This window comes from Bos mutus, chromosome 2 (assembly GCF_027580195.1).
Source record: "Bos mutus isolate GX-2022 chromosome 2, NWIPB_WYAK_1.1, whole genome shotgun sequence".
NCBI lineage: Eukaryota > Metazoa > Chordata > Mammalia > Artiodactyla > Bovidae > Bos > Bos mutus.
The window spans coordinates 113,471,083-113,486,298 of record NC_091618.1 but is presented as its reverse complement, the minus strand read 5'-3'; the positions used below and the strand labels follow the sequence as shown (position 1 = coordinate 113,486,298).

Below are 15,216 nucleotides of genomic sequence, written 5' to 3'. Positions count from 1 at the left end.
CTGAAGTTCTTCTTCTCTGGACGTTCTGTTATATAGGACAAATTTCCATTGAATAGGAATTTCTATTACTTGCAGCTCAAAGTATCCTACATAATGCTTTAATAGTATCTGTACTTTTTTAGTTTAGCATATATCTTTTTCTGTTGCCTCTGGGAAAATAGTATGTAAAATCTTCTTTTAAGACTTCCTGAAAAAAGAAAAAAGACTTCCTAAATCTTTACCCATGAATTACGATAGACATTAGATAACAAAATTCTAGCAGTTTCTATGAGGATAGCTGGACTCCTTAATCAATCAGCATTCTTTCAAACACTATGAGCAATTCCAGAATACAGGGCAGATGATTAAACATGTTTTACTTCACAGGTAACTTATGGTCAAATTTCAAAGATTCAAAAACCACGATCTGTCAAGTGGAAGAATGAAAATTGAAAATCTGCTTCTTTGCTGATGCCTGACTGGGTCTGAGTACTGCTGGTAATGGAACAGGGAAAGGGGTTGATCATACACTGTCTGGAACATAATATCAGAAGTCCTACAAGTAAATGAAAGTCAAAGTGATGGTGTATTTTATTTAGTTTTTATTAACAAAGTTTTTTCCTATTTTTTGGCCAAGTTGTGCTATATGCAGGATCTTAGATCCCCAACCAAAGATCGAATCTGTGCCCACTGCAGGGAAGCATGGTGTCTTAACTGCTGGATTGCCAAGGAAGTCCTGGTAATGGTGTATTTTAAATTGTGAAATTGTAATCAAAGCACTTAAGTATTCTATAGATTTTTTTTTATCAAGTTCTTAGATAGTTATTTGTATAGTTACTTGTTTGCCTTCCCTGTTAGACTGCAAGCTCCTTGAGGGCAAGGGCCATATTTGTCTTGTTCTTCACTGCACCTCTGTCACCTCACACAATTGTTATTTCTGTTTTGTGATGAGAACATGTAAGACCTAGTCTTTTAGCAACTTTCAAATACATATATATATTATATATATATAAAATACAGTATTGTTAACTATAATCACAATGCTGTATGTTAGATCTCCAGATCTCATTTACCTTCTAACTACAAGTTTGTTAGACCTTTGACCAATAGGTCCTCAATTCCCCCTGCCCCCCTCCCCCAAGGTACTTATATTTTTTACAAGCTGTTCCCTTCCCCTCTAAAGTTATTATCAGGACAGTTTCCCTCTTAGTGTAGTTATTACTATTATTTTTCTATCTGTTACACCTGTAACAGATGTGGATGAGGTTGGCCCACAGGTGTAGCCCAGCCTTGCAAGCCTATGATGAATGTGTCACTGTTCCATTTTCCTCCTTTCTTTCTCTTCTTCTCTCTGTAAAGTCTTCCTGTCTCCTGCCCTTAGGTTTCTGTATAAGATCAGTAAATCTCTGAATTTCCAACGGAGCTACTGTATGGGGTGGTGGGGGATAAATGACTGACCTCCATCCATTTCCTAGATCCTTTGTGACCTTTGGTCAACTCACTTGATCCCTGGTCATTGACTGATGACTGGAAAGGTAAGAAAAATTCTGAAAGCTAATAATAATAAAGAGTGAAAAATACGAGCTCTTGTCTACTTTTAAAAAAAATTGGAGTATAATTGCTTTTACTATATTGTATTACTTTATCTTGTACAACAAATTGAATCAGCTATTATGTATACATATATCCCCTCCTTCTTGTGCCTCCCTTCCACCGCAACCCCCATCCCAAGGGCTCTACTTTTTTTCAGCCCATTTATCTTTTCTTGGCAGCACCCTTATGTTGAGCTGATCTAATGGTCTATTCTCATCCTTCCTTTGATAGAGATCTTTTGCTCAATTTCCATTTTAGACTACTCCTGATTCTTTCCTCTAGGCTTCACCTAATCACTGAGCCCAACAGGTACTAAGTAGAGGTCCCTTTGTGCAAAAGGGTCAAGGACAAGCTTTCCTATGTTCAAAGTCATTTTATTAGGCTTGGCATTAGTGTTAACTCTTAACATCCTGTTTGTTTCACTGAGTCTTCATTTATTATGTAGAATACAATGTACCTACTAGGATCTCCTCTGAGACATGCCTGCTTAATTAGTAGAGAGAGATCAGTCAGAGATGTTTTTAGCCACATGACTGCTGATTGGACCTTTGGTAGAACTTTCCCTAAACCAGGCCAGTAAGATCCTCTCCCCCATGAGTGTGAACTGACCCCAGTGACTGCGAGTCATATTTCACCCAGTGAGTTAGAAATGGAGACTTATTATTGGGTAACTGTTAGCAGCAGCGATTGGCCACTCCTGAAACTCTGCCTAGCTCACTAATATCTTTGTGACCTGCTTTGTCAAGGCACTTTCAAGGTGGTCCGAAGTGCAAGTAAAAGATGGTAGCTGCAAATAGAGAAACAGGTAATTGACTCAAGAACTTGATAGTGTGAATTGAAGGGAATGGGTAGATTGCAGAGATATAGAGATTGAAGAAGTGTTGAGATCTGGCCTAAGAACAGTGCTAAGTTGAAGACAGTGCTATTACTCCTCGGCTGGGGAACGTTTTCAATCAATATTGGAGTGGCTGGTTGCTGGACAGATTGGGCTCTCTGGGATTCTTGAGCTTTTTAAGTAATGGTTCCTCTTTTTTCACAAGCAGCCGTGTGAAAGCCGACTGTAGAACTTCGTAAGAGTGTATGATACATATGCACTATTTAAGTTGTCTCAGTCCAGCTCCCGTGTCACCAAAACCTTGTATTTATAAAAACTGGTGTCTGAGTACAGGGTAGCTAAGAAACAGAAGGACGCTAAATAGCCCACACTTTGTACTCACCATCAGTATAACCTCTTATGAGTAGTGGAACCCAGATTGAAACCTACATTTCCTAAATTCTAAAGGTCCCTGCTCTTAACCCTCCAGAGGAAAAGGACGGTGTGTGTGTATGTGTGTGAATATTGGCTGTGTTAATCTCATCCAGGGATTCCGTGCCTGTAAAATGCCTGAACGATAAATTAAGGCAACGAAGGATTCCTTAGATCACAGGCTTCCTTTAGTCCTATTTTTTTCCTTTAAGAAAGTTTACCAGCTTCTCATTATCAGATTGAGTGAAGAGTTATAGAAAAAGAAGGCGAGCTGGGGCCGTGGTCCCCGATGACTCAGTTGGCAGCCAAGCAGGGCTGGCGCGGCTAATTACTAGACCTGAGTCAACCCGTCTGCCGGCAGGCGGTCAGGCGGGATGGTTCGAGGTCCCGCGGCTGAAATGTGCGCTTACTGGCAATGCAGGGCAAGCACAGGGAAGGAAGCCGAGATCTCAGGCCGAGACGCCCACGTGTAGGGAGGGCGGAAGACGCCTCTCGGGGGTACAGGGGTCAGGCAGGCAGGGCTGGATCTCCAGCTTCCGCCCGCTCGGGTGCCGCGCGGCTCCTCCCACTCTCTCCCGCTTCCAGGCGGCCGGACCAACGGGCCGGGCGGGCGGGCGGGCGGGCGCGCGGGGCGGGGTGGGGCGGGGCGCGGCGGGGCGCGCGGCCTGCGCGCAGGTGCAGCCCGGCGCCCGGCCCGCCCGTTCCGCCGCCGCCGCCGACGTGCGTGCTGCTCGGCGGAGGGGCCGGGCCTGCGCTCTCTCCTCCTTCCTCCCCGCCTCCCGTTGCCGGTAGGACCCATCTCCCGCTGCCGCTGGGACCCCCGTGTCATCGCGCGTCCCGAGCACGGTGAGGTCCTCAGGGAGCCTGCGGGCGCGCCCCCGCCGCGTCTTCGACCCTCCGACTCGTTGCTCTGAGGCCGGCGTCGGGCCAGGGCTGGGTGGCCGGCACGGGGCGAGGGCAGCTGGCGGCGTGGAGCGTGTGGATGAATGAGGCGTTGTTGGACTAGGCCGCGCCTCGCGAGAGCGGCCCACGCCTCACTCGGCACGTTCTAGGGAAAGCCTCCTACCGAGGCGGGGATGGCCAGTGGCCCCATCCAGAGGGGGAAGGTTTTTGGAGGGTCTCTGCTTTGGCTGGGCGGCCGGCCACCCCTCGGTAGAAGGCCAGGGGACTGGAGTCTCCTCTCATGTAAATGTGCTTCGGAGATCTGGGGTTTGGCTGGCAACTGGTGGGAGTTAAGATCCTAGAAGGGAGATTCCTTGGCCTCCGGGGTCAAGGATCAGAGGCTGGACTATCACTTTATGAGCGGGGCCTCAGCGTGGCCCGCGGAGGTTCCGCTGGAGCCAGAAGATAGGGACATAGTTCCCAGCTTATAAAACGTGAGGTTAGCAGTCCTCTTAAGTTCAGTTTGCAGTACTGAAGTGGGGTCAGTTCCGCGCGGAGAAACTTGGAGCCAGATTGTCAGGGACCCAGAAAGTTTCGACCTTTAAACAAAAAGGTTTAGTAAATCCATTTCGGACTAGAAATAATCAAAGGGTAGATTCCGGACGTTGCTTATGAGGTCTGAGGAGTCGTAGCTACAGTGCCAAAGGTGGAAGAAACTTGTTGGAAAGACCTTGATGTTGGCGAGTGTTCTTTCATGTGAAACGTGGTGTTTCTGTGCGAAATGGGAAAGAGTAGGTTCCAGATTAAGGGGGAATGGTTTGGTGGGAGGTGACTCGGTTGCTAGTGGTTCTAGAATGGATTTTCTTTGACAGTTTTATCTGTGCTTGTGCTTCCAAATGCTTTCATTCATGGAACCACACGTCAGGTTAAGAAAGTGTTTTGTGAACAGTCTGAATGGAAGATTGGCAGCTTACGTTTTATTTTTTATTTCTGGTGCCACATATTTGTATTTTACTTACATATTTTAAATTTCGTTTGGGCTGTGCTGGGTCTTCCTTGCTGTTCTGGATTTTCTCTAGTTGTGGAGTACTTGCTTCTCATTGCAGTGGCTTCTCTCCTTGCAGAGCAGGGGCTCTAGGCAGTAGCTGAGACACGTGAGCTCAGTAGTTGCCATTCCTGGGCTCTAGAGCTCAGGCTCAATATTTGTGGCTCACAGACTTAATTGGGCCTCACCGTGTAGGATCTTCTCAGATCAGGGATCAAACCTGTGTCTCCTGCATTGGCAGGCAGATTCTTTACCACCAAGCCACCAGGGAATCCCTGGTGCTACATATTTTTAGATCAGTTTTTCTATTACTTTTCAGGGGTGACTGCTTTGATAACTATCATAATCAAATCTGTTAACAACTTTTCTGTTTATATTGTTGAAAAACAAAGTATGTCAGTTTTGAATTAATATATACAGTGCATTTTGTTTTTTATTATTCAATAATATATTTTGTGTGATGAAATGTGTTTTTGGTCAATGGGGATAGTAAAATGTTTTGTTCACGTGTATGTTTGTTTTGACATTTCAGATGCCCCCCAAAAAGGGAGGTGATGGAATTAAACCACCCCCAATCATTGGAAGATTTGGAACCTCCTTGAAAATTGGTATTGTTGGATTACCAAATGTTGGGTAGGTGAATATTGGCCTTTTCACATTTTCCTTTTGTAAATATTTTGGTCCTGTGGTACAAAGGGAAACTCTGGCGGTAATTGAAATTTAAATTGAAGAGGCCAGGAAACTGGAATACTACTATGTTGCAAAGCAAGGTTTCATTGAGATGTATCTTATTTTTGGTTTTCTACACAGTACTGTATTGAAACTTGAGTTAACTTACATTGTTTGTTTTGCTGAACTCAGAGGAAGAATCTGTGGGAATTGAAACGTCTAGTTGAGACAGAACAGCCCTGGTTTGCCTCAAACACTGTTGGGAGACACAATGCTGAATTTATGTGGAATTAGAATAGTTTAAATTAGATTTTCTTGCTGGTTGGCTATGTAGGATACCTAGTCTGGTCACCAAAGGCCATACAGTAGGATACTTTAGTAAATAGTTTTAAAACCCACATTATAAATTTGATTAGATTCTTGGGGAGATCAGGGATAAGATGACTGAATTTTTACTTGAAGAGAAGGTGATGAATTTGAACTTAATATTGGAAATTGTATGATAAAAGGGTATTTGTTATAAAGTGGTTAAATCTGAAAGTTGTGGGAATAAAATTTTGAGTTTTGTAATGTTTAAAATTAAAGTGAATCACTTATTGCGAGTGAGACAGTAATTAGGAAATATTTGTGGGTTTTTTTCTTTTTGTATAAATATGCACATGCAACTTGAATGTTCAAAGTCTATTTTTTCATTATTTGCCCTTCTATTTTAATACCTTTCACTAACCTTAAAATACAAAAAATGTCTCAGAAATGATTGGGGTGTACTAAGGAGTATCAAATCCAATATGTTAAGGATTTGTTAAGGTGACAGAAGATGTTTTGGAATGTGAGTTAGGCTTAAGATTGGCAGGTGGGACAACCGTGTTCTTTGATGTGTTCCTTGGAGCCCCTGTCACAGAGACTGCCTAGTGAATGCAGCATGGTGTGACCAAGTGAGGCAGTTCTGAAATTCTTGTAATGTAAAGCGTGACAAGTGTGGCTGTCCTAATTTCAACTGGAGCTGGAGAGGTTTGCATTTTGAGGGGGTTTCCTGCTGTGATATAGGCTGCTTGCAAAGTAAGACTAAATAGAGAGTGGGAATATAAGCAAAACAAATAATTAAGCAAAGTACTGTAGGGGTGTTGTCAATAAACTTGAAAGCAAGATATGATCATTATGTATGTTGTGAGCTTTATTACACTTAGTAAGCAAGACATAGTTTTTAGATATTAACGTACTTCTCTTATTCTAGACTCATTGCAGTCAGTGCAGCTTGATTTTAGTGGAAACACTTTAAATGGGCTATCTTAAACTTCTTCCTTTTATTTTATTTTTGGCTGCATTGCATGGCATGTGGGATCTTAGTTTGGTGACCAGGGATTGAACCCATACCCCGTGAAGTGGAAGCACATAGAGTCTTAACCAGCTGGACTGCCAGGGAAATTGTAAAATGGTCCATCTGGAAAAGTATTTCTTACATGAGTTTTTTAGCATAGAGCATAATGTCAGTATATATGAGAATAACCTAAAATATTTTTTTAAATGTGTTATTTATGCTTTTAAATTAAATACTTCTCCAGTTCTGTTGACATATACTTCATAACAGTAAATTCACTCATTTTAATAATGCACAGTTTGATGAGATTTGGCAATTGTGTTTGGCTGTGAACAGTCCTTTTTATAGAATGATCTTACATTGCCTAACTGTATCAGTTAGGGTTCTTCGTAAGCAGCACAAATTCTTGTTGTTTTAAGCAAGAAAAAGACACTGGAAGAAAAGCATTGAAGAGCAAGCTGAATGGCCAAGCCTCAGTAGGGACAGGAGCTTGGATAGCCTGGCGGAGTTGGGTCTGCATGGAGCCCAGCCATATGAAGCTCTGGGTGTGGACCGGAGGTATGGTCCTCTGGGTGTTTCTCATCACCTGCTGCCTCTCCAGAGGAATGCTGGTTCCTGTGTAGGGAAATCTGACTGAACATGTCTTCCTCTAGATAGGCTCACAAGAAACAGGCTGGGGAGAGGGGACAGTTAAAAAATAAGGACCTTTAGTACAGAAACCGATGGAGGAGGGCATGGCAACCCACTCCAGTATTCTTGCCTGGAGAAGCTCCATGGACAGAGGAGCCTGGTGGGCTACAGTCCATGGGGCTGCAAAGAGTCAGACACGACTGAGCGCCTAAGCACAGTACAGAAACCATCTGAAGAATCTCTTGGTTTTTAGAGAACTGGATGAATAAAAAGGTTTGCTTTTTAGTAGCCATAAGGCTGATTACCTAAAAACATCGAGGTAATATTTATAGCTAACAATACCTGATACTTATTTGAACACTTATTTGCTATATGCCTATCATTGGGCACATTATATGTGTTATCTAATTTAATCAATGTTTGATGTCCCTGCCCTCTTCCCATTATACTTTGAATTCCATGAAGGCAAAGATAGCCTTGTTCTTCTTCATTGTTATTATTTCTAGCACTTAGACTGGTGTTTGGAGAAAGCAACGGCACCCCACTCTGGTACTTTTGCCTGGAAAACCCCATGGACGGAGGAGCCTGGAAGGCTGCAGTCCATGGGGTCGCCAAGAGTTGGACACGACTGAGCGACTTCACTTTCACTTTTCACTTTCATGCATTGGAGAAGGAAATGGCAACCCACTCCGGTGTTCTTGCCTGGAGAATCCCAGGGACGGGGGAGCCTGGTGGGCTGCTATCTATGGGGTCACACAGAGTCGGACACGACTGAAGCGACTTAGCGGCAGCAGCAGCAGTGTTAGGAACTTAGTGACAGTGGCAAAGAAGGTGAAAGTTAGTCACACAGTTGTGTGTGACTCTGTGATCCCATGGGATGCAGCCCGCCAGACTTCTCTGTCCATGGAGTTCTCCAGGCAAGAGTCTGGAGTGGGTTGCCATTTCCTTCTCCAGATGATCTTCCCGACCCAGGGATTGAACCTGGGTCTCTTGCATTGCAGGCAGATTCTTTACTAACTGAGCTACTAGGGAAGCCCAGGAACTTAGTAGGCACTCAGTAATTATTTGTGAATGGGGTAGTTCTTCTGCCCTTGATGCCATGTGTAGGTTTAGTGATAAGGGGACATGTTTTGATGGCCACTTTTAATGAAGTGAAGTAGAAAGAATACTAAAACAAAAATATGGAAATTTAATTTCCAGGTTTGTTCTGCTTTTTCTTACCTGAATGACCCTTTATAAATTAGCTCTTCTTGGGCAAGTATATCATTGTAGGTATAAGGCTTGGAGGATGTTAGGGGACACTACTGATACTTTTTTTTTTTAAGGTTTTTTGCTTGTTTGTATGTTTTGTTTTTAGGCTCACAGCAGCTTTGAGGGAAGGACACAGAGATTTCCCATACACCTCCTGCCCATATATGTGCATGTCCTTCCCCTCTTAGCAACATTCCACACCAGAGTGGTACATTTGTTACCATTGATGAACCTCACTGACACATCACCCAATGTCCATAATTTGCTGTAGAGTACACTCTTGGTTCTTTACCTTCTATGGATTTAGACAAATGTATGAAGACCTTTGTCCACAGTATCTCATAGAGTTGTTTCACTACCCTGAAAATCCTCTCTGCTCTGCCTATTTATGAACTTTCCTCAACCACTAATCTTTTCGCTGTTTCCATACTTTGGTTTTTTTAGAATGAAATTGGAATTGTGCAGTATGTAGCCTTTTCAGATTGCCTTCTTTTACTTAGTAATATGCATTTGTTTCTTATATGTCTTTTCCTGGCTTAAATAGCTCATTTCATTTTAGCGCTGAATAGTATTTCATTGTCTGGATGTACCATAGTTTTTTTAATCCATTCACTGACTTAAGGACATCTTGGTTGCTTCTAAATTTTGGCAGTTACGAATAAAACTACTTGTTGTAAACATCCATCTGTAGGTTTTTGTGTGGGCATTAATTTCCAACTCATTTGGACCAAGGAATATGATTGCTGGATTGTATGGCAGGAGTATGTTTTTAGTTTTATAAGAAGCTTCTGAAGTGGCTGTATCGTTTTATATTTTCACCAGCAATGAGTGAGAATTCCTTTAGCTCCATATCCTCGCCAGCATTTGGTGCTGTCAGTGTTCTGGATTTTGGCCATTCTAATAGGTGTAGTGGTATTCCATTGTTTTAATTTGTATTTCCTTGATGACATTGTGAAGTATCTTTTCTTATACTTATTTGCCATCTGAATATCTTCTATGGTGAGATGTATGTCAAGGTCTTGGCCCATTTTTTAATTAGTTTGTTTTCTTATTGCTGAGTTTTAAGAGTTTTTTGTATATTTTGGATAACTGTGCTTTATCATGGAGAAGGCAATGGCACCCCACTGCAGTACTCTTGCCTGGAAATCCCATGGATGGAGGAGCCTGGTAGGCTGCAGTCCATGCGGTCGCAAAGACTCGGACACGACTGAGCAACTTCACCTTCACTTCCATGCATTGGAGAAGGAAATGGCAACCCACTCCAGTGTTCTTGCCTGGAGAATCCCAGGGACGGTGGGGCCTGGTGGGCTGCCATCTATGGGGTCGCACAGAGTCGGACACAACTGAAGCGACTTAGCAGCAGCAGCAGCAGCGCTTTATCAAATATGTGTTTTGCAAGTATTTTCTTCCAGTTTGTGGCTTGTCTTCTCATTCTCTTGACGTTGTGTTTGCAGAACAGAAATTTTTCATTTTAAATAAGTTTACCTTTTTATTGGGCTTCCTATGTGGTGCAGTGGTAAAGAATCTGCCTGACAGTGAAGGAGACACGTGTTCAATCCCTGGGTTGGGACAATCCCCTGGAGAAGGAAATGGCAACCCACTCCAACATTCTTGCCCAGGAAATCCCATGGATAAAGGAACCTGGCAAGCTATAGTCCATGGGGTTGCAAACCTTACTATTTCTTTCATGGATCATGCCTTTGGTATTGTACTGAAAAGTCATTGCCATACCCTAAGTCATCTGAGTTTTTCCCTATCTTCTAGGAGTTTTGGGCTTTCCTTGTGGCTCAGCTGGTAAATAATCCGCCTGCAATGTGGGAGACCTGGGTTTGATCCCTGGGTTGGGAAGATCCCCTGGAGAAGGGAAAGGCTACCCACTCCAGTGTTCTGGCCTGGAGAATTCCATGGACTATAGAGTCCATGGGGTTGCAAAGAATTGGAAGCCACTGAGCAACTTGACTTCACTTCTAGGAGTTTTTTAGTTTTGCATTTACATTTAGGTCTGTGATCCATTTGAGTTAATTTTTGTGAATTGTGTAATGTCTGTATCTAGATTCTTTTTTTTTTTTTTGGCATATGGATGTCCAGTTGTTCCAGCACCGTTTGTTGAAAAGACTGTCCTTGCTCCATTATATTGTCTTTGCTTGAGAAACTACAATTTGATATTCCGTCTTGGGACAGCTCTTCTTGATGCTGTCACTGCATGAGATGTGGTTAGTTTCAGTTGCAGGTGTCAGAAGCCCCCCCCCCAAAACTATGGCCGAAACAGAAATTTCTTTTTTATGTAAAGTAAATTTAGCAGTCATGGGTTGGTATATTGACTTCGCTTTATGAAGTCTTAGAAACCCCAGCTCCTTGCACTTCGTGCCTTGGCAGTCCTAAGGGAGCGGCTTTTCGTTCTCATCATCCAAAGTGTTGTGAATTCCAGACAGCTGGTTATCCAGAAGGTCAAAAGGCCAAGTGACTTGCCCTGCAGTCTATATGGATTTTTTTTCCTGTAAGCTGTCACACTGTACATTCTTTTGTCCAGATTTAGTCATAAGAATTTTTCAGGGAAGGCTAGGAAATGTAGTCTTTATTTTGATGGTCAGATGATCAGTTAAAAAATCTGTTACTGTGAAAGGAGGAGAGAATGAAAATTGGGGGACCACTGTACACTCTGTTCCAGCAGTCACAGCTGCCTTAGGGGACTATTTGTCTTGCTTAGTTGATACTTCTGGGAATGTCCTTTGGTTGTTCCTATGACTTGCTGTTTTCCAATTCACCAGAGACCAACTACAGAGTCTTTCAAAGCTAGGTACTGTTGTTAAGGAAAACGCTGTAGGAAATGCTTTTAAAAAAAATTGCAGAATAATTATGTTCAGTGTTTTAGTTATGTAGTTTAATGTAACAAACCATTCCAAAAGCTTGTGGTTTAAGACAATGACTTTATTATTTCTCCTGGTTCTGTAGCTTAGTTGGGAGAGTTTGCTACTGGTCTCACTTCAGATCCTATGTATCCTATATGTGCCTGCATTCAGCTGGTGGCCAGTCAGGATTGGAGGGTTCAAGTGGCCATACTGGCAGGGCTGGGGCCTTATCAGGCTTGGCTGGAAGTCTGGGTCATTTCTGCCCTCCTTTACTTGGCTTCTGTCTCTCCAGGTTATCTCCAAACTTTTTTATAGCATGGTGGCTAGCTCCCAAGAGAGAGAAGATGTGACGGTGGTACAACATGCTTCCACCTATTTCTTTTAGTTAAAACAAGTCATGACACCAGCCCAGAGACAAGGAGGGAAGGGAAATAGACCAGTTTCTTGGTGGGAGGAGTGGCAAAGAATGTGTGGCCATCATTAATCTGCTGCATTCTATTATTTCTCCAGTATAGTTTTGTATGACACCCATTTGTTTCCTGGAGAGGTCTTTCTGGCTGATTCTTAGCTTCTTGTTCTTACTGAAGAAGCACCATTCCTTTTTTTAAAAAATACATCTTGTTTCTTGTTTATTTGTTGGCTGCTCTGGGTCTTCGTTGCTGGGCATGGGCTTTCCCTAGTTGCGGCCGGCTGGGGCTGCTCTAGCTGCAGTGTGTGGGCTTCTCTTTGCAGTGGTTTCTCTCGTTGCCGAGCACGGGCTCTAAGGCCTATGGCCTTCGGTAGTTGCAGAGAGTGGGTTCAGTAGTTGTGGCACACGGGCTTAGTAGTTGCCCCAAGGCATGTGGGATCTTCTCAGACCAGGGATTGAACCAGTGTCCCCTGCATTGCAAAGCAGATTCTTAACCACAGGACCACAAGGTAAGCCTGAGGCTCTATTCTTGATTGCTTCAAGAAGCTCACTGGCGGAAGATTATTCTCTTAGTGTTCAATTTATAACTCGCTCTTTATGCATACATTTATTTTTTATGCTGGCCAGATTTTTTTCCAGTATTTGATTGTTAAAAATTTTGTATCCAGAAAAGCCACTAACTTCATACGGAGTAGTGTTTTATTATATATACATTATATATAAGAAATAACCAATTATGTGTATTCTATCCTTGGAATAGATTATATTTTTCATTTATAGTTATAGATTCTTGACAGTGTCTTCCACATATGACTTAATTGTTTCTGCAGATTGCTTGCATGAACTAGTTTGAAACTGATTTGGAAATGAAAGTACAGGGAAATCACAAATTGTGTACTTTAACTTTTTTTTTAGGTCATTTAAGGCCTTTTAAAAATGTTTGGTTTTGACAAAGACTATAGCAAAATGCAGTAGTGATCTGAAAGCTGGTGCTCACGTTTTGTCTGTAAATTCTCGGCCCTGTTTGTAACTCTCCACCTTTCTTACTCTTCTGCAGTCTTTTGTGGTTGCTACACTTCCTCTGCTCTCTTAATAGATTTCTGTCCTTGGCTGTCTTCTCTCTCATCCTTTCTCCCTGGTTAGTCTTATCCTCTCCTGATTTTAATCATCTGTTGGCTTCTCTTTTCTATAGTCCTGCTGTTATATTCCCTCTCTTGTGTAGTAATACTGCTTTCCGCCCAGATACTTGAGAGATTTATCTTTGCATCCTTTCTCCTCAGCTGTATTTTTCTGTAGGGTACCAAACCTGGTACCCGAATCTCTCTCTGATCTGTTTTTTTCACATCTTCATTGCCACTGATTTCTTACTTGAATTATTCCAGAGGCTTCTTAAGTGGGCTTTTTGTCAGAGCATTATCTATAGTGAATCTTTTGTTTTGTTTTGCCCAAGTGATTTTTTTTGTTTGTTTTTTACATTGAGGTATAACATATACAATAAAACGTGAAAACTTTAAATGTACATATCAGATTTTTACGTTTTAATTCACCCATGTAACCAGTACCCACATCAAGATCTAGAACAAATCCAGTGCCACAGAAGACTTGCCCGTGCCCCTTCTCAGTCAGAACTGTCTTTCCTACCACATTCCAGCTTATATCACCACATTGGTTAGTTTGCCTGATGGAGATGGAATCATACATTATGCACTCTGACACTTTTTATACGTCAACGTTATGCCTGAGAGAATATACAGGATGTTTACCCAGGTTGCTGTGATGGGCACTTGGGTAGTTTCCAGTTTTTGCCTGTGATGGATTGAGGTGATTTGAACTTTCATGTACATGTCTTTTGGTGAGTGGATCTAAGCACTCGTTTCTGTTGGGCGAATGGATGCACTTACCCACTTACCCTGCCTCTTCTCCAAACTTCCCACCCCGACTAGTTAAATAGCTTTAAGTGATACTGCCACATAGTTTTCCAAATTATCTATTATTATTCTAACTTATAGTGCTGGTATTGCAGAATTTCTAATTGTTCTGCATCCTCACTGGCACTTGGTATTATCATTCTTTTTCATTTTGGTCATACTTCAAGTGTAATCTCATGATTGTTTTGCATCTCTCTGATAGCTAATGATTTTGAGCATCTTTTAAAATGTTTATTGGTCATCTTCTGTGAAGGATTTTTTTTTTCTTTTTTTGTAATGATTAGGTGTTGTTTACTCTGGATATGGATTCCTTGTTGGATATGTATTAGAACTGCTTCTTCCCAGTCTGTGTGACTCTGCTTAAGGTTAAATAAAAACTCTTTTTTTTTCAAGAAGTTTCACAATTTAAAAATTTTACGCTTGCAAAACCAGTTTAAAAAAAAAAATCCTATATGAGGTCTGTTTACATTCCCCAACTGTTAACACAGTATGGTTATAAAATTTAGGAAATCAGCAGTGATTTACCAGTTTTCTTACTAATATTCATTTTCTGGCCCAGGATCTAGTCCAGGGTTACATGTATGTTGCACTTAACCCTTGCTGTGTCCTTAGTTTCCTTTAATCTGAAACAGTTTATCACTTTGTTTCTTTATGCCCTTGACACTTTTGGGGAGTGGTGGCCATTTGCCTTAGGCTCTTAAACCTTGAGGTTTATCTAATATTTCCTTGTGGTAAAATTCATACTTTTGGATGCAGAATTGACATATGCTTCTAAGTACATTACATCCGGAGGCATACAACCTTGGTTTGTCCTAATGCTAGTGATGTTAATTAACTTTGATCAGCTATCTAGGAGATGTCTGACAGATTTCTTCACTGAAAGGTTTTCTGTATTTCCCATTACATATGTTGTAGGAAGATACTTTGAAATTATGTAAATATTGTGTTTCTCGTACTTTTGCCTCCCAGTTATGGCATGTATTAATGATTCTTGTTTGAAATAGTTATTATTGTGGTGTTTACCAAATGGTGATTTAAAAATTTCTATTGTTCCTTGTATATTTATATATTTATAGAAGGAACAATGGAAATTCTGTTGTATAGAATTCTGTTGTAAAGAAGAGCCTCCCCTTCTTCTGTTACTTATAATTTGTTTGTATCAGGAGCAGTTTTTACTTTGTTGTTTATAATGGGTTACTTTTGTTACATTGTGTCGCTCCAACTGCCCATATATGGCCTTCAGGAGCCTTACTGTTCACAAGTATACCTTTTGATGTGTCCTCTATTTTTTTAGTGTTTTCTACTTTCTGACTCCAGAAAGTAGAAAATTGTGTATATTGTGTTCTAGACTTATTTGTACTTTCTCTGCTCCAGCTTTGGAATAAACAAATTTATGTGTGACATGTGTTTTCACCGC

General features: G+C 41.7%; 1 protein-coding gene across 1 annotated transcript in view; it reads left to right on the top strand.

The window, feature by feature from the left end:
- Positions 1-3,462: 3,462 nt before the first annotated feature.
- The window catches only part of OLA1 (Obg like ATPase 1), a 164,029-nt gene continuing 152,275 nt past the window's right edge, over positions 3,463-15,216 (top strand). Inside the window, exons 1-2 of the mRNA XM_070358567.1 lie at positions 3,463-3,664; positions 5,278-5,378. Of these exons, the coding sequence (XP_070214668.1) occupies positions 5,278-5,378 (101 nt within the window). The 5' untranslated portion in view covers positions 3,463-3,664. The remainder of the gene's footprint in view (positions 3,665-5,277; positions 5,379-15,216) is intronic.